The sequence below is a fragment of the Notamacropus eugenii genome, chromosome 1 (assembly GCF_028372415.1).
Source record: "Notamacropus eugenii isolate mMacEug1 chromosome 1, mMacEug1.pri_v2, whole genome shotgun sequence".
NCBI classification, from domain to species: domain Eukaryota; kingdom Metazoa; phylum Chordata; class Mammalia; order Diprotodontia; family Macropodidae; genus Notamacropus; species Notamacropus eugenii.
Genome location: NC_092872.1, coordinates 293,485,545 through 293,505,878, shown reverse-complemented (window position 1 = coordinate 293,505,878; position 20,334 = coordinate 293,485,545). Strand labels below are relative to the sequence as shown.

The following is a 20,334-nucleotide window of genomic DNA, read 5'->3' as shown; positions in this document are numbered from 1 at the left end:
CCAGCCGCCTTCACTGTTTTTTAAACCCAGGTGAGCAGGGGCGGGTCGACCCAAGGTGGGAGGGGGGTGGGGGCCTCCCCTTTGGCCCTGCTCAGGTGCTGCTCTTGAAGGAAGAGCCTGGAAAGGCGGCTTAGGGGAATTACCGCCGTCTGCTTCCAGGGAGGCACGAGGGGACGTTGGGCCGAGAACGGCACCGAGGCAACCCCTAACAGAACGGCCACCCACCGCGGACGCACCGGAAGTGACGACAGACGAAGAGCCCCGGAGGTGCCTGGGAGCCGGAAGCTACGGCGGCTGAGAGATTCCTTTGGAAACAAAACAAGCGACTTCTGTAGGGCGAGACTCGGAAACTGATTTAGCCGGGCGGTCCGCGGAAGGAAGAGTAGGTAGGAGGACTAGGGAGCGGGGCTGGGAGTCTGAGGGGAATGCCCGGAGGGGCGAGGGCAGCCCGCGTCGTCGCGGCGCGGACCCGGGAAGGCGGTCGTGGCCCCGGCCGTCTCCCCGCTGCCTCCTCGGAAGCGGTGCCGGGTCTCTGGGGTTGGCTGGGCGGAGAGGTCGGAGTCTGGTTCCTGGGCTGGGCTGGGGGCAGGTGCCAGCGGCTGGGCCATGGGCCACGGGCCGCGGCGATGCTGGAGTTCCGAGGGACGCGAGGGGCCCCCCGTGGGTGCGACGGAGCCGTAGGCGGTGTGTGCAGGACACGCCAAGCTCGGCAGCGTCTCAGCCTGGGGTGAGCCGCCGACCATCCCGGGATGGGTCACGGCGCACTTGGCCCGGCCCTCGGGCCGAGGGAGCCGAACCTGGGCGCTCGGGCTCGGGTCCAGCAGCTCGTGCGGGCTGGCCCCCCGGGGTCGCCCCTGGCGCCCGCCCTGCCCCTCGCGGGTTGTCCCGCCGCCCAAGCAGGAAGTCCAGCTTCCCTGCTAGTGGGCTGACTGAGTCACCGGAGCGTGCGGGCATTCCAGCTTCCCTGGCGGGGCACTCCGCCCGGACTCTGCACTCCAAGTCCTCGGGCTTCTTGGAAGACGAGCGTTGGTGGTGTCCGTGTTAGGGAAGAACGTCGAACGTCTCTGCCAGCCGGGCATTTAGACAGCGCTTCCGTGGGGGCCCTTGTAGTGTCACTTTAATGGACATTTTCGGAAGCATGAAGCTTTCTTTGGAGAGGAGTGCCTTTGTTTCCTATGAACTTAAAGAAGCCATAAACAAAACATGTATGTGTTTTTCCTGCCAGAAAATTATTGGTGGTGAATAGTAATAGCTAGTATTTACATAAGTTGGAAAAGGTTACAAATCTGACCTCATTTTATCCTCACAACCACCCTGGGAGGCGGGTGAGACTGAGGCGCGTAAAGTTAAGTGACTTGCTCAGGGTCACACAACCAGTAAGTGTCCGAGGTCAGGTTTGAGCTGGGATGTTCAGGACTTCAGACACTTCACTACCTAGTTGCCTCCTGGTTATTCTTAGATTGTAACTTGAATGGCAGGGATTATTTTTTACATATCTTTGTATCCCTTATTACAACTGTTAACACGGTGCTTTAGGTAGATGCTTAATAAATTGGAGAAAAAGAGTTTTTGTAGGCATCAGCCCTTTTCTGTGGCAGCTCATATCGACATTCAGTTTTGTCTCACTCTTTGTAACCCCATTGGTAGAGATACTGGAGTGGTCTGCCATTTCCTTCTCCAGCTCATTTTACTAATAAGGAAACTGAGGTAAACAGGGTTAAATGAATTTCCCAAGGTCACAAAGCTGGTAAAAGTCTGAGACCAGACTTGAACTCTGGAAGAGAGTCTTCCTGAGTTCAGACGCTGCACACCATCTGCCTATATTACAGATATATTTAGTTCTTTAGGAAAGTGGAATGAGACTATTTAAAAGTATACCAGGAAATATACAGTGGAGAAAAAATAGTCAAGTTCTTACTTACTTGATTTTTGGCTACTAGTGGTTAACCAAAAGGCAATTTAAATTCAAAATAAGACTGGGAAAATAGGGCAGTTTAAAAAAAAAAAAAAAGGAAACTTGGTGACTTCAATACTAGCTTTATAGATGCAGCAAAGTTAGCAAATCTTTCCCCAGTTTCTCAGAAGGGGAAACAAATTAGACTTGCTTAATATCATAGAAAATCAGAAGTGACATTAGAATCCAGAATGTGTTGTTTTATACATTTCTTTACTAAATTATGCCATCTCTGACTTTTCTATTCCATGAACTTTATTCCAGGCAAGTAATTGATTAGGGTTTGTGAAATCTTTTGGATTTTAGATTTTTGTTTTTTTCTTAAGCTTACAAGCAAAATGTTTATAAGACATATCTATTAAAGACACCATTGTGTATTACCCAAGTCAGTTATATAATTTATTTTAAATGCTGATCTAACTCATTGTTAGTAAAGCCTGATTAGAGGCAGTCAGATGTAGTGCATAGAGGACTGACTTTGTCATCAGAAAAATTGGAGTTCTTCAGTACACATTGGGTTTAAAAAAAAAGAAAAAAAAGCAACTTCACAAATATGAGAGAGGCAGTGCTGGATAAGAGTTCACATGAAAAGGATGGTGGTATATGTGTATTTCATGGGCAGTGTATCTCAGCAGTAGGCCATGGTGACTGAGAGACAGTTAATGCTATTTTAGATCGCATTAAATAGAAACATAGGTCCAGAACAGGAGAAATGGGTTGGATTTTCTTTGTAAAACTGAACAGGTCTTTAAATGATTCCAGACTTGTGCTTGGAAACAGAGACCTTTTTGACACCAGTTTTTTTCTAATGATGTTGTTTGGATGCAAGTCATGGAATATTATATAATCTCTGGAGATCGAACGTTGAGAATAACCCAAAGGACATGAAAAGGTTTCAATACACTTGAAATAAGGAATTTATACAGGAAAAGCTATGTATAGGATGCTGTTAGAGAAGTATATGACTAGAAGGGTTGGTCGTATAGTGGGCTTCGTTGGTATCCAAGAAATGTAAAGATAACTTAAATAAGGTCTGTAGTGCATTAAGTAGATATTGCGTGGCAGATTTGTACTTTCAATAAAAGTTGCACCGACTGAGCAGACACGAATAAAGGCAGTTAGTTGCTTCAGTGGATAGAATGCGGAGCTTGTACTCAGGAAGACCTGAGTTTATATCTAGCCTCAAACACTTAAAATGTATAACAGTGGGCAAGTCACTTAACCTCTTGTTGCCACAATTTCCTCTCTGTAAATTGGGGATATTAACAGCACCTACCTCCCAGGCCTGCTGTAGAAGATAAACTGGCACATAAGATATTATATAAATGTTATTTATTGTTATTATTATTAGTTGAAATATGCTGTTTTGAAGAATACCTTCATCATCATCAAGATCATAAACCCAGTAGAGTAAGTATAATACCTAGAACAAAGAAGGTAGTCTTTCAGTATTCTGCTCTGGTCAGACCATTTCTGAGATATGTTCAGATTTAGATTCCACATTTTAGGAAAGACATTGACAAACTGGTGAGGCAACCAGAAACTATGCCATGCAAGGATCATTTGTAACTTGGCATTATTTAGCTTGGAGAAGAGAATACTTGTCAGTGTGGGAAAAGAATGTGAGATAGCCGATTTCAAATATTTGTAGGGTGGTCTATTAAAAGAGGTACTAGATTTGTTTGACTTGGCCCCAGAGGGTAGAACTAGAAGTGGACCTGGAAGCTATAAGGGCAGGTTTCAGCTTAATATAAGGAAAAGCATTCTAACAGTTAAGAGTTGACCAGAAATGTAAGGTAATGAATTCCTTATCACTAGAGGTATTTCAAGTGGAGACTTCATGATTGCTTGTGGAGGATGTCACAGAGATGATTCCTGTTCTGGTTGAATGGAGTGAATGAGACTACCTCTGAGATCTGTTCTAAGTGTAAGATTTTTTTGGTTGAGGCAGCTAGGTGATTCAGTAGAGTGTTGGTCTTGAAGTGGAGAACGCCAGAGGTCAAATTGTGTGTCAGACACTCACGCTTACTTAATTTTACTCAGTCTCAATTTCCTCATCTGTAAAATGGGGATAAAAATAGCACCTATCTCATAGGATTGTTGTGAGGCTCAAATAAAATAATATTTATATAATCCCTCACCTTGTTCAAGCGATCCTATTCTCTCCTATCTCCTTAAACAGAGTGCCTCCTCTGTCATCTCCTCTCACTTATTTTTTATTTCTCCCTGTCTACTAGCTCATTTCCTACTGCCTACGCATATCCCTATATCTCCTCTATCCTGAAAAAATCCCCATTTGATATTTCCATCCCCACCATCATCTCATATCTCTTCTTCCCTTTGTAGATAAACTTCTGGAAAAGATCATCTACATTAGGTGATTTCACACTTTCTTTCCTCTTCCTGTCTCTCATTTTTCATGTCATTTTCACCTCTGTCACATTTCTTGAATATGCCCCTTTCTCTCGTAGACCCACATCACCTCATGCCTAGATTTTTGCAGTAGCCTGCTGGTGAGTCTGCCCACCTCAAGTCTCTTCCCATTTCAGTTCATCCTCCATTCAAGCACAAAAGTTATTTTCTTAAAGCAAAAGTTCAATCATGTAAGCCCTCCTCTTTACTCAACAAACTCCCATATCTTCTTATTGCCTCCTGGAGCAAATATAAAATGTTCTCGAGTTCAAAGCCTTTCATAATCTAGCCCCCTCCTACCTTTCCAGTCTTCTTACACCTTATGTCTCAATACATACTCATCAATCTAGTGACACTGGCCTCCTGTCTGTTCCACCAAGACACTTCTTCTCTGACTTCCATGCATTTTCTCTTACTGTCTCCTACACCATGAACATTCTCCCTCCTCTTGCTCTTGACTGTTGATCTCTCTGGTTTCTTTAAAGTCCGAGTAAAATCTCACCACCTACAAGAAGCCTTCCCCAACCCCTCAATTTCATTGTTTTCCCTCTAATAATTACTTCCTATTTATTCTGTATATAGCTTGCTTTGTGTGTATTTGTTTGCATGTTGTCTCTCTTATTAAATAGTAAGTTCCTTGAAAGTAGGGACTGGTTTTTGCTTTTTTTATCCCCAGCACTTAGCACAGAATCTGCCACATAATAGGTACCTAATAAATGTTTGTTGATCAGTTTATTGAAGCACCTTTAAAACTTTAAAATGCTATATAAATAATTGTTGCTATTTTTAGAAAAAAGATATTCAAGTATTCAAGTACACGATAAATTAATTTTCTGAATAAAAGAACAATGGGTCACTTTATTCAAGCTCATTGTTTAGTCATGCGACAAGTCTTTTGTGCTCAAAGACCGAGATCAATTCCTAGATTTTGTCTCTTTTAGAAATGATACCCTTTTCCCATTTATCTCTGTTGATGAATAGGAAAAAAAGTCCCAGTAACCGAGAGAAGTACAGAATAAACTCTTTGAAGTCAGGGTCTATTTTCCATCTTGTCTTTGAATCTCTAGAATGGAGGCCAGTTTTATTCTGAATCTATGATTTCGTCGGAAAAGAAAAATTGATGGGAAACTTACTTTGTGGAAATTTCACCCTCTGATGCAGATCAGCAACTTTTTAGTAACCTGTAGTCTTAGAGAATTACCTGGTATTTTTGTTTATTGTAATTCATCCTTTGTTTTGTTGGAAGTGAGCGCATTTAGGGTTAGGGTCACAACCCTTACCACCTAGGAATGTGGAAGACAGAACTTTCTTGCTTCCCACAGTTTTCCAAAAGGACCAGTAACATCACAGGGTGAGGTCTTGACTTGCTATGAAGAGGCTAGCTATGACACCATCATCTAGTATGTATTGGAAAATGTACATTAACCCAGGCCATCCTTATTCCAGCGTGAGACCTCTATCCTCTAAGTTATGCTGCTTTTAGTAAGCCTTGAGATACTTGTTGGATTGAGATGAGTAATAATGCTAAATGTGAAATTTGGGCTTGGGAAATAGTGAGAGGTTAAAGTATTCTCTCTGGGTATCAGGCTTTCTTGGTGCAATTAAAAAAAAATTACTTTTATTTTTTCCCACCAGTCCACCCTCACTCCACACCCATCCCTTATCAGTACCTTTTGATGATTTAGTTCAGTAGAGAGAACTAATTTTCTTTTTAAGACATCATGATCTCCTAAATCTCTTTTGAGATTTTAGTCTTTGTATAGATAAAATGTATAGATAAAAAATAGTAATTAATGATTTAGTTGACAATGTACCTGAGGAAAAAGAAATGAATGAAAATGAATTGAAGTGTTTGTTGTACTGAGTCTCAGGGAGCCTCTGGCAGAAGTGTTGGTGGCTCACATAGTGAGCCGTAATGGACCGTAATTAAAAGCTCCACTTTCAAGTAAAGCTTTTTCCTGTTTCTCATTATAACATAGTGAATGTTATAAATGTCACCAGTGCTAATGCCATGTCTGCTCAAGCAGTAGGATAATTGAACTTCCCAGCTATGTTATCTGGATATCCACTGTCTCTTACTAGACCATGGCTAGTTTGGGTTTGCCTGCCCTTTTTTTCCTTTTCCTCCCTCCACCCCAAGTTTTTGATTGGTTTGGCTAAGGAAGTAATATTAACAAACACTGCTTTCCATATAAAGAGGACTTCTATATGGAATCCTTGAGGTGATTGTGTTCTTGCCAAAAGGCTTGTTCTTAGAATCCCAGCATGGTCTCTGTTATATCATTAATTCAATTACAAGCATTTAATTAAGCACTTCCCATGTGCTAAGCACTAGGAATGCATATATAAAAATGAGACAGTCCCTGCCCCCAAGGACCTTACTTTTTTAAAGAGGATATAATATATTCACAGATAACTCAATACAGGATTTTTGCAAATGCATAGTCATTTTGGTGAGGTCACTGGCACCTGAAGGAATGAAGAAAATACCACTTGAGCCAAGCCTTGAAGGGTCCTAGGGTTTCTAAGGTCTGGAGGTGAATGAGGAAATTATTCTAGCCCTGGGAAACTGCCCATGACATGAAAGCAGGAAGAGCATGTTGCTTTTTGGGAATAACATATGAAGCCAGTTCAGATCATGTTATATTGTTTTGGTGACACCATTTCCCATAGATTCATTGATCATTTTTATGCTGATTATTCTCAGATCTGCTTACACAGTCCTAACTTCTTCTGATCTCTCATTAACATTTCCAGCTGCTTATTGGACATCTTGACCTAGATGTCTCACAAACCTCTTAAACTCAACATGTCCAAAGCTGAACTCATTATCTTTCCTCCCAAATACACTTCTCCCCCTTCCAGACTTCTCTGTTACTCTCCACCCAGGCTCAAAAGTTAGGTGTCATTCTCGACTCTTCACTCTCTCTTGCCCCTCCATCATTCAGACTGTTGCCAAGACCTGTTGATTTTTATAACAGCTCTCAGATATGCTCCCTTCTTTCCTCTGATTGCTGCCAGTCTGGTGTAAACCGTCATCACTTCACATCTTTTTTGCAGTAATTTGCTGTTTGATCTTTCTGCCCTAAGTCTCTTCACTCCAGTCCATCCTCCACTCAACTGTCAAAATGACATTCCTAAATTGAAACTGTGACGTCACCCCTATACTCATAAAATCCTCTGTTTGGTGTTAAGAGCCCATTGTCATCTCCATCTCTTTCCCTTTCTTTCCACTCCCAATCTTTCCACTCAGTACTTCAGTGACGCTGGCCCACTTGATGATACCCTTTCTTCCAAATCTGGGCATTTTCGGTGGCTGTCCTTGCTTCCTGGAATGCTCTCTCTCCTTATCTCTTTCTCTTGCCTTCCTTCAGTTCTTGGCTGATATCTTACCTTCCTTCCAGAAGAAGTCTTTCCTGTTACCTTTGTTCTAGTGCCGTCTGAATGTTGATTATTTCCAATTTATTCCTGGTTGTAGCACATTTGTATACATTTGTTTGCATGGAAGCTCTTTGAAAGCAGAAACTATCTTTCACCTTTCTTTGTATCCTCAGCTCTTTCCCTTTCTATTGGACTTACGCTTCCAGGAACTGTTATTACTGACCCAAGTATCTTACAGTAACAGCTGCGCAGGAAAAATTCTGCCTGCTTATCAGGCCCCTCTGGAAAGGTGGGTCTTAGTTTTGGAGTAGTGTGACCTGTGAATAAGAGGCCCCTCTGGAAAGGTGGGCTCTTAGTTTTGGAGTAGTGACCTGTGAATAAAAGCACCACCTCTTTTCATTTTAAGTGGTATTGTGAATTGTACTAGGTGGGCCTATGTGCACGAGTTAACATCTGTAGCACAGATTTCATTACATGATCTTTTCCCTAAAACCTACCTGTCTTCTACCCTGCCTTTGCTGCTTCTGCTTTACCCTTCAAACTGCACTGAGATCATGCCTGAGAGGAACTAAGTCACTCTGCTTTGGGACTCCCTGGGGCTAGTGCAGCTTTGGCTTCACCTTGACCATTTTTGGCCCTGTAGCCTTGCTGCGAAGTCGCTTTCCCCCTCACTCCCTTTTCACCTCTACGTCTGAGACCTATATAATCTAATAAATTCTACCATTGTCTCTGGAAAAAGACATGTCAGATATCTGCCCTATTCCATTATGACTGCCCTGTTCCACTTACCATCTTTGTGATTTTCCTAGATCATAATGCCTTTCCCTGACCACCAGCAAAACAGACAAATTACCCCAATTGTGTAGTCTTCTCCCATTATAATGTAAACTTCTTGAGGGCAGAGACTGTCACTTTTGTATGTGTCTGCCCTGTGCTTGGTACATAGTAAGCTCTTAAAAAAAATGCCTTCTTTCCTTTTATTCCTCAGTTTCTTTTCTTGCTTCCTTTTTTCTTTCTCCTTCCTTTCTTTCATCTGTCTTTTCTTCCTTCCTCCTTTCCTTCCTTCTTTCTCTCCCTCCCTCTCATTCGTTCATTTACTCATCATATCCCTTAGGACATGCACAGGGATTTTTCTTTTTTTTTGAAAATAATATATTCAATCCCAATGCTTTTACCAAAAATGTTATTATTATTATTAATGTTTTAAGAAGAACTAAAAAAAAGATTTTTATGCCACTAATGAAGTTATATTTTTAAAAAATTGTTTCATTTTTATATCATTAAAAATTTTATTTGTGTGCATATTTTAATCACATATTTGTATAATATTACATCTATGATTTATAAACAGATACACATATATTGAAGGTACATGTTCAAAAATATTTACTGATGGAATGAGCTAACAAAAAGTTAGATATAACAAGCAGTAGCTGGTCCTCAAATAATTCATTTTTTATTTACAGATTATTGTATTACTTTAGAAGATAGCACCTGTGATTTCATGAGGAAACTCTCTCTACCAATGCATATTGTCACCTTCTCAGCAAATTACCATCTTAGAGAGTTGCCTGGAGCACTGAGTGGTTAAGTGACTTTCCTAGAGTCAAATGGTCATTATAGTTCAGAAGTAAGACTTGAATTCAGATCTTCCTGATTCTGAGGTCAGCTTTCTATCCACTACCCCATGCTGCCCATCTTGTATTATTTTAATAATTATGATAGCATTTTTTTTTTTGTAGTCTGTTACTTAGTTATGTCCTGGTAGTTAATACTTAAGTAAACCTGTGATCTCATCAGTATGGGTATATACTGCCTTCATGGGTACAGAATGTAGCCTTTTTAACTGGTATGATTCTAGCTCATGTATTTCTGTATATCCACCCAACATACTGGAGTTCTTCTTCTGACTTGTTTAATATCTTAAGGTGTACCATTGTAGCATTCAGGTTTATTTAATATTAAGATTTGTTGAGTTTATTAAAATTATTAAGATTATTATTGGACCACACATTGCTGGTACTCATGAGAAGGTAACTTCTACTATTGGAGACCGATACCCACTCTGACCTATTTTTATAAGGTAGCCTGGGTATTGAGAGAGGTCTTGTGACTTGCCCAGGGTCTCTCAGCTAGAATGTGTGAGGGGGTCAGGTTTTTACTCAGCTGCTGGACATCAGTGCAGACTCTCTATACACTATATAACACTGCTTTCTATAAAATTATTCCTGGTTTAAAATAAACACAGGCGATATTAACAATTATAGCTGATTGTCGGGACAGGTGTTACAGAAATATATTTTCATTTGGCAGGAAAGCCAGTCTAGGACAAAAACACTGTCCTGAATAATCTATATTCTAATAATTAAGAGCTAACTGTAGTTCTGTGTCTTTGCCAAATGGAAAAGAACAGCTGTGGTTTAGGTGAAAGAAGAAAAAATTGTACTGATTCTTTATGGTAAGAGAATCCTGAAATGAGGGAAAATTCAACATTACATTGAGTGAAATAGTTCTCATGTGTATTATAGTTCAGTGGTCAGAGTTGTTTTTGGAGTCTGGAAACAGCTTGACCTTGCTAGGTTTCCATAAATTCTCCATGACAGATGTTTTCCTTGTTTATAAGTATTCTCTCTACTGATGCAGCTCACTAGGCTTCCACAACTCAGTAGTAGGTAATTAAGGTTTGCTGATCACCCTGCAACCAACTTGGTATTTAGTCCCTCTGAATTTAGTGTGGTCCTTGGCCAGCAACCATACAGCCTGTTACGAGCAGCATGGTAAGTACCTGCTTGAGCTTGTGCTCTGCTGGCCTGGCCTTTGGGAATCAGGATTCTTCTTCATATGGATTCCTCCATTCTTCAATAAAGTATCAGAGTAGGACTTTAGTGGAAGATTAAAATCTTAAAAAGGATAAATCCTGTGCAAGTAGAATTTCATGAGACTGAATGTCTGGGTGACAATGTAGACATTAGTCTTCTCAGGACCATCAGGGATTTGGAGGCCCCAAAGGGGAATTAGATAAAAAGTCTCTGATTGGAATTGTTAGAGATGCACTTGACACACAAAAAGGTATCAAGGAAAATTTATTAAAATGGAGTTTAGAGGAGGGAAGCCCTTATATGTTCATACCATTGAGGGTATGGGTAGTCTCCAGCATGCATGACTACCAGAAGACCACAACATATACAGAATAATGGAAGCTTCTTATAGTATTCCGAACTTTGGATCTCCTGGGCCACCATCCCCTGGCTATGTGACTTTACGTTCTCCTATCTGATAGGCTTTCCCTCAAACAGCTCATCGAGCCTGCACACTAGTTTCTGACCTTTTCCTGACCATCCTAGGTCACAACCCTGATTACCCAAAACTGTGGAAATAGACCTTTCTTGTTTCCCATAGATTGGTAAGATCAGCCAGAGGGAAATTTGAAAAACATTGCAGATGAGCACAGGTTTTGCATTTTGTTGTAGAAGTACAGTTATCTCTTCCATGTTGCTGGGGTTAGGGACATGGTGCCCCCTTGATCTGGAAAATCTGTGTAAAAATTTTTGGCCCTTCCTTCATACCAGAGAAGTCTGAATTTTTTCTTTCTATTTTATGGGGTGTTTACAGTACTTTATTGTAAAATTTGGATTAAGTATTTGGTCATAGGCTCAGTGTCATCTGTGACTTCTGCAAAACTCCCTCCAAATTCCCATTTAATTTCTCATGCCTACCCTCTCACATATGGAAACCTCAATAGGAAAAGTCTCATTGTAGAAGGGATAACTGTGTTCCTTTAAATGAGAAGATAGTGTGGCACAGAGGAAAGCATCTGGGGCAAGAGGAGAAGACTTACTTGTCCCTTTTCCTTGCTAACAGCATGAGGTTATATAAATTTCTGCATTTCTTTTTCCTCACCTGTCACATGGGAATAAGAATATCTGCCTTTAGCTTATTGTTGTTGTGAATATCAGATGAAATAATAAATGTAAATGAACTTTGAAGAATTTAAAAATAATTTTAAAAAGGAAGACCTAGCATGGTAAGAGTAAGAGTACCATAGAGCAAGAATTTACAGCATTGACTCAAGAGGAGAAGATACTTTGATTCTATATTACTGTTTCTGGTTCTTTAAATAGATAATAGATTAATGGGCAGCTAGGTGGTACAGTGGATAGAGCACCAGTGCAGGAGTCAGGAGGACCTGAGTTCAGACACTTGACACTCACCAGCTGTGTGACCTTGGGCAAGTCACTTAACCCTAATTGCATCATCCTGGGTCTTCTCCAGTCATCCTGATGAATATCTGGCACTGGATTCAGATGACTCTGGAGGAGAAGTAAGGCTGGTGACCTGCACAGCCCTCCCTCACTCAAAACAAAGTCAAGTGCAAGTCATGTCATTATTTCTCTGATGGCATGGTCTTCTTTGGCAATGAAGGACGAACACACACAGTTGGATTAATATAGATAATGGGGATGGGTCATTAATTAGTCTACTGTAGCCTAAAGAACATTTCTCTAAATATTATTCAACTTCCTTTACTCTAATTCTTTGTTTATTAGACTTCTCATCTTATAAGTTGTTTCCTAAATTGACTCACTCATCAGAGAGAGGGAATTTCCTACTCAAAGTATATTATATTTTATATATTATAATTATTTTATATTAATAGAATAACTTTGTGGCTTATTGCCTAATCTTATGAGTATCTGATTAGCAATGGGGTTTGATTACCAAGATGAATTGTTCAACCCTGATTGAACTGACGGAATCCAGCTTGAGAACTAGAGATCCTGATGTAATCCAGAGGTAATAATGTTGAGGTTTGGGAGTCCTGGGATCCCAAAATAGTGACATATGGGTCTTGCCTGAAAGAATTTACCCAAACCTTCTTTCAGCCGAAGAAAAGCAAAGTTTATTAAAAATCCTCCATATTGGCCAGGAATCTGAGCATTTGTAATACTAATGTAAGCAAGTCAGATTGAATCTAAGCCCTTTAATGGAGACAGAGATGGATCTTATATACAGAAAGACTGGGAGGGGACTAGGATTGGTCAAATAATATGGGGTCATTGGAGGAGAGTCTGGGGAGGATCTTGATGAGAATGGCTAATATGCTGGGGTGACTGCTAGTTAACAGAGAAGGGCTAGGAATGCCAGGGACCTGGACCACATGGCCAAGGGAGAATAAAGTTTTGGTAGGATCAAGGGTGAGAAACAGACAAAGAAGGCCTGGGCCAAGTTCAGGGTAACAGAATTGGGCATAGCCGTAATGAAAGGCCAGTTGAGGGGATTATAGCTTCAGGTGAATGCCACATCAAATGGGAAGATTCAGGGAGAGTTCAAGGGGGTTTTCAGAGCCTGTACTCCATCAATAGTAAATGTTTCAGATCAACTAAATAGCTTGGTTATATTGGAGAGTATATTAAAAATAAAAATTTAAAAAAGGATTACTTTTGTAATATGTACCTTATACAATTTTTTTATGAAGACAAATATAACCTTAACATGTAAATATGTTCTCTTTTTTCCCTTTTTCAGCCTTGCAGAGGTTTTGTGTTTTTGTGCAAAGGCGGTGTATCCATAAGGCTGCTCCAATGACGGAGCTATCTGCGCCCTTACCCTACTTCCAGAATGCACAGATGACAGAAGACAGCCATATGAGCAATACAGTACGTAGCCAGGTATGGTGAAAATTTTACCTTTAATTCTTTCAGCTGTTTTTCATCAGTCTGTAGATTCACCTCTCATGTAGGTTTTCACATGACCTGGGGGAGCTAAGTGGAGCAGGGGATAGAGGAAGCCAACTGCCTGTTACCATCTTTTCTTACAACTCATGATACTTCAGCAGCACAAAATCATAGCCAGCCTTAAGCAAATGGAATTACTTTCAGAGGCCTGCAGATGTAATCATTGTGTCCCATTTTTGTGGTTTCCTGCTTTTGGTTATGTGTTCTCTAACCCAGGAAATTTCAGAATTGAGATTCCAGCCATAGGGAATGCATGGATTGTATGACTTTTGCTGATTGTGTGACCTCTGTTCTCCCTATAAAGGTGATTTCAGTCTTAAGATTTCCTCATTTGTAAAACACTGTCTCTCTTTACTTAAATGACATGACAGAACAGTCCCTATGATCAGAGTAAGTGTTTCTGCAGTTTTGAGAATGTTTTTTACCTTTCTACATGATGGCTTGCATCACTGCCAGTGACTTTTAGGAAGATGGCCTTAGGAGCTGGTTGGAGGTGAAGGATGAATAAATGAGTGAAAAAAGCATTTATTAAGCCCTCATGTGCCACATGATTCGCTAAGTACTGGCAGTACAAAAGTAAAAAGTGAAACTGTCCGTACTCCATACTGTCAAGTAGCTTACATAGTAATAGGAAGAGACAACACCTTTTGGGGGAGTGTTGACCCAGGGAAAGGAGTTTTGATTAGGAAAATCACAGGAGTAATGAGATGATCCATAGGGCCTTTACCAAGAACAACAGTACTATTGCAAAGTAATTTTCCTTATATACAGAATAGACTGTGACTTCCCTACTCAATAAACTCTAGTAGCTCCCTTATTGCCTCTAGAACAGGGGTAGGGAATCTGTGACCTTGAGGCCACTTGTGGCCCTTCTAGGTCCTCAAGTGGGACCCTTTGACTAAATCCAAACTTCACAGAACAAATCCCCTTAATAAAAGGATTTGTTCTGTAAAACTTCCACTCAGTCAAAAAGCTGCACCTGAGGCCCTAGAGGGCCATGTGCAACCTTGAGGCTGCAGGCACCCTATTTCTACTCTAAGATAAAATATAAACTTTTAAAATCCTCTGTGACCTGGTGCTAGCTTTCGAGAGTCATTTGACATTACTTCCACTTCCACACTTTGTGATCCAGCCAAATTTACCTACTCTCCATTCCTCAGATATGACGTTCCATTTTCCTTCCCTCTGCCTTTGTTCTGGCTGTCCCCTCTGTCTGGTGTGCACCCCTCTTTCTTTAGGATGCAGCTCAGCATCCTCTTGTACATTCAGCCTTTCCTGCCTTCCCCCCTCAGCTCCTAACCTGCTACGACCCTCTTCCAGCCTCCTTGTACATGTTTGTATTTACTTACTTTATATTTGTGTATTCACAGTCCCCATTCAGAATATAAGTTACTTTTCAGTAGGGACTGATCCATTCTTTGAATTTTTATACCCAGTGCCTGACATATAATAGGCACTTAATAAATATTTCTTGATTGATTGATTTATATTGATTTAATTACTTCAGCCGGGAACAAAAGGTGGGCAGGGAGTGGGCAAAGGGGGAAGGAAGAGCAGATGATGAGATGACCCGGATGGACAGCTGGATGGGATAGGAAGACAAAACATGGGCTGGTGTCTGTGGCCACTCAATGTAATGCATTGGATAAGTTTTGAGTTCTTTCATACCCTAATCAAGATGGCTGAGCCAAGGATGGGCAGGGAGGGAAGAAATATTAAATGTCAGTGCTTTACAAATGTGATCTCCTTCAGTCCTCACAGTAAACCTGGGAGGTAGGGGCTATTATTATGTCTTGTCTCTCCAACTAACCTTGTAAACTTGTGGAGGGCAGGTACTATATTTTATGCTTCTTTGTATCTCCCACAGCATGTAGCCCAGTGCTTCTTAGGCAAACATTTCTTGATGTGACTGATACTATAGGAATTAAAATCTCCAATAAAATAATAAATCTATGAAGACCAGATCCAGAACAAACTGGGGAGCCATCTAGTTTCTTTATTCTATCTCGTTCTCATGTGACACTGGAAATGGAAGGCATCATCTTTTAAAGCACTAGCCTAAGTTTCCTTCCCTTCTCTCTAAACTTGCCATTTGTATCCTTTCAGTTCAGCAAAAATTTATTAGATACTTGTTATGTGCAAGGGACCAGGCTAGGTACTGAATATACAAAGATGAAATTGGAAACAGTTTATTTTGTGGGGATAGATACAACATGAACACAATGTAAAATGAGACGAGGACTAGCAGCTGGAATGACTGCAGACTGTAAAGCAGGAAGTAGTGTTTGAACTGAGCCATGAATGAAGATTCTGGGAAGGGATCTAGTCCCAAACTTGGGCAATACGCTTCCTAAAGACGGAACCAGCTGTTGTCAGTGCTCAGTTTAGGGAAGAGCGAGCAGATATCTAGTGGACCCTGTACTTAGAGGTAGGAGAGGTATGTAAATGTTTTGGTGTTAAAGGCTTTGGCTGGGAGTTGTTCTGAATGTTAGGAACAAGCATTGACTCATTTCCTGGGTGCTTTAGGAAGAAAGTAAAAGTAAACAAGGGCCTTGATAATGTCACTCAAGTTAAGAACAACTAATTCTCTTATGTCTTAACTCTAGTATCCACTAGAAGATGATAAAGGTGTACTGAATTCCTTATATAATTTTATAAGAGTAAGAACATATAAGAAGGCACGATGGTATAGTGAAAAGGAGTCTGACCTTGAAATCAGTAAGAACAAAGTTCAAGTATTACCTTGCGCATATATCTACTTTATGACTATGGGCAAATCACTTAACTTCCTAGTGTCCCTGATAGCTCTTTACGGTTATCAGTTAACAGTTATGTTGCTGATCTGCATCGAAACAGTCCCCAAATGCTGGGACGTTTCTTGCATTGATGCAGTCACATGGCTGTACTATCCAATGAACACACTCTAAACCCTATACCAGTCATACCTGTTTACAGCTGTGCCACTGAAGTCCTGTTGTTCTGTGAAGGTGACCCTGAGTTCCAAATGCTTTGCCAAGGGAGTGTGTGCTTGTAACATGTTGGAAATATTTTGAACATGGACTCGGCAATATGTCTTTCATCAAAGGACAGGTTTGGGGAGGCTTGTTCTTAGAGGACTGGCCATCAGGTGATTTGTTTTCTCTATATTGGAAGGAGAAATGTCCATGCCAATTTTTGAAATTGAAGCACGTACACATGTGCTCCTTAAGTGACACTGAGTATGTTCCACTTCCGACTTGAGAGTTTATTGGTTGCCATGTGTCCTTAGTTTAATACCAACCCTGATGTTCCAGAGGTAATGTAAATCAAACTGGGCAATGTGTATAAAACCAAAGAAGTTTGTGCCTTTCATATCTGTTGGCAAGGAAATTTTTAAAATTGTCATTAGAAATAAAAAACTTGAGTGGATTGTATTGTTTTCCAGCCTTAACTCTCTTTAGGGTACTGTCCTCAATTGACTATTAACTATAATATGTACTCCCTTTGATAATGGACATAAGTGCTGTTGTTACCATAATAAATGCTGCAGGTGAATTATTCACCCTAGAGACTATAGTTTCTAACACCTGTCTCTGCTGGTGTAAAACTGTTGGCTACTCTTTTCATTTATGTGTAGACCTACCAGTGTGACATGACCAGAGAGCAAAGTGGAGAATCTGTTTGGTTGCTTTTGACTCCCAGAATCTCTGACCATCCTTCTTTTGAACAGTACACAGGAAAGATTGTGATGTTATGGTTTGCCCTCTACCTCACATAAGGCAGTATTATGTGTGTGCAGCTGGTAAACAGTTGTTAAGTCTATGTGGAAGGACTGGAGACTAGTAGGTAGAAAGGTTAATGATTTGATTGTCAAAGAGCAAAGTTTTTTAGGCACTTATGGGTTGTGAAATAACTGTAGATTTTTTTCTGTTTCCTGAACGTTCTGTTTCCTGAACAAGTACATAAAGTATATACTTGGTTTAAAATCCTCTTATGTACCAGATATTAAAATAGCTTTGAGAGTAAGGGCCTGAGGTTTTTCCTCTTTGTTGAGTTTACTCCCTGTCCATTCAGTCAGTTAGCCCAGTCCATCCAAATTTATTAAGTACTTACTATATTCTGGGCACTGTGCTAAACACTGGGATGTAATTATAACCACAAGAAAAAAGATATCCTCTTCCCTCAAGGAGCTTAATTCTAATGGAGAAAATACAGCACTTAAAAGGAAGCTAAAAAGTGGAAAGAGGTGTTGCATGGGAATGAAATAATGGTAGAGTCTGAATTGTAACCTGGTAAGACTTGGAAAGGCCTGGGCACTCTCCTTAAATAGAGCTTCTTAGAAGAGCTGTCCAGATCTAATCAGAGAAAGGGGCACGGGGCAGAGGGTATTTCCGTGGTCTGATTTCCAAGGCTAAAGTGTCTTTTGCAGATATGTAACATTTTTTTCCTGTAATCTAATGTATACATTTATGATGAACTTTCTATCATTATCTTTTAATATTATTTATTATTATTACTATTTAATACTTATATTTTCTTTTCATGGTGCTTGTTTGCTAGATTGAAGTTTGTTTCTTAAACTGCACAAATTATTGACAGTGATCAGCTATGTTACGTTAGAACTGGCCTTATTAAAGAAATATGCACAAACTAAAAACCAAATCCCAGACAATTCAGTTGTACCCTAAACTTCTAAAATAAGGGATAGCTGAAACCATAGACTTTGGAAAAAAATGATAAGAATTGGTACAGCCTAGTATCCTTATGTATGCTATCCTCAAGTATTTTAGTTTTAGATGGGTACAGTAGCCAGGAACAGCTAGATGGTGCAGTGCATAGAGCACTGGGCCTGGAGTCAGGAAGACCTAAGTTAAAATCCAGACACATACTATCTCTGTGGCCCTGGGAAGTCATTTAACTGTTGACCTCAGTTTCCTCATCTGTAAAATGAACTCGGAAAGGAAATGGCAAACTGCTCTAGTATGTTTGCCAAGAAAACCCCCAAAAAGAGTTACAAAGAGTTGGACACAACTAAAACAATTAAACAGTAAAATGAGGATAATGATAGATAGTACTTAGCTCCCAGCGTTGTTGTAAGAATCAAATGAGATTATTTTTTGGCAGCTTAGGTGAATAGAGCACTGGAATTGAAGACTCAACTTCATGAGTGTAAATTTGGCCTCAGATACTTATTAACTGTGTGACACTGGGCAAGTCACTTAACCTTATTTGCCTCAGTTCCTTATGTATAAAATGAGCTAGAGAAGGAAATGGCAAACTACTCCAGTATCTTTGTCCAGAAAACCCCAAATTGTATCATGAAGAGTTGGGCACAATTGAACAATAGCTGTAGTCAGTTTTCCAAAGTGAGTCTGAAATCAGGTATATTTGTTTTTGTTTTCTTTCATGTTTTATGATTAATCCTCATTGACTATATATCAAAGTGAGATAATAGAGGGAAAGTGGCATTACAAAAGATACTACATTTAAAAATTGAACCCTTGTTATTGTTATTAATTTTCAGTTTATTTTACTTAAATTTTTCAAGTCCTTTTAGGAATAAATTTTAGTTAGCATGATTTATTATAGATGACAGTCATTTTATCAAAATGGGAAAAAAAATTCTTTCCTGGCATATTCCTGCTTGGGAAACAGATGTTTTTTAGTATTTGTCTTTTAAGTCAGTTTACGAAAGAGTGTGTATGCTAGCACATGTTCAGCTGTTAAAATTGTTTTACACTAAAATATGTTTGCTTCTTTGTAAATAAAATCCATCTGTTGTATTTTTTTTAATATGAAACAGTAAATTCATTAGATAGTTTGTCAGCAAATGGGTAAGGTAGCTTTTTTCCCTAAATAAAAAATGTATTGATGTCTTTAGTTTTTGCTTCTCTTTAAGGAATTTTCTTTCTTTTTTAAAATTAAATTTATTTATTTATTTTTAGTTTACAACATTCAGTTCCACAAACTTTTGGGTTCCAAATTTTCTCCGCCGCTCTCCCCTCCCTCCATCCACACCAAGATGGCATGCAGTCTGATATAGGTTCTACATATACATTCACATTAAACATGATTTCAGATTAGTCATGTTCAAAGACTTATAACCAGTGGAATGAACCACAAGAAAGAAGAAACAAAACAAAAAAAAGAGAGAGCTTCGTCCTGCATTTCAGACTCCGTAATTCTTTCTGTCAGTGTGGATGTAGCAGTTTCCATCATGAGACTTTTGGAATTGCCTTAGAACCTGCTTAAGACGTTTTCAAAGAATAAGAATGAAATTAAAAACAGAGACAGTTTAACAAAACTAATCTACCGATCATCTGAGTCTAACCATATATCCAGTGTCATGTACCCGCAGTCCCCTGCCTCTTCCAAAAAAAAAACGGGGTCAGTTTTCTTCTCCCTTTTTCAAACCTGTCCTACCTCATTATCATAATCATATAGCATATTTGGTTTCATTTTGTTGTAATTATTCTTCATATTGCCTTAGTCAGGGAGTAAAGAGAGAAGAAATCATGAGAAATCTTATAAAGCTAAAAGAAATAGCTAACCTGTAAGTGCAAGTGTCTTATTTGTAGGATCATAACTTTGGAGAGAGAAAATAATGAAGGCATGGTTCTAAATTGATTGAATTGTATCCAAAGCTCCAACTAGTAACTGAAGGTGATTTTAAAAATTATTATTATTTTTTTTTGCTACAACTATAAATGACTATCTTCGTAATGTCAAAGACAAGGAAAAACTGAAAAGCCAAGTTTTGGGTAACCTTCTGAGGTACAAGTAACAAATCACAAATGTTGGATTGGTAGAGATCTTGATAATTTTATAGAAGATCAAAAACTCAAGCCTAACACACTCTTTAACAATTTGTAA

At 39.7% G+C, this 20,334-nt stretch overlaps 1 protein-coding gene across 3 annotated transcripts in view; it reads left to right on the top strand.

The window, feature by feature from the left end:
- Nucleotides 1-246: 246 nt before the first annotated feature.
- PSEN1 (presenilin 1) overlaps nucleotides 247-20,334 on the top strand; it is a 69,649-nt gene continuing 49,561 nt past the window's right edge. Inside the window, exons 1-2 of one of the 3 annotated variants that reach the window (XM_072629204.1) lie at nucleotides 247-386; nucleotides 13,274-13,416. In XM_072629204.1, the coding sequence (XP_072485305.1) occupies nucleotides 13,330-13,416 (87 nt within the window). In that variant the 5' untranslated portion in view covers nucleotides 247-386; nucleotides 13,274-13,329. Of the gene's footprint in view, nucleotides 387-959; nucleotides 1,206-13,273; nucleotides 13,417-20,334 lie in introns of those variants that run through there. The other 2 variants (XM_072629205.1, XM_072629203.1) reach the window with 2 other exon arrangements.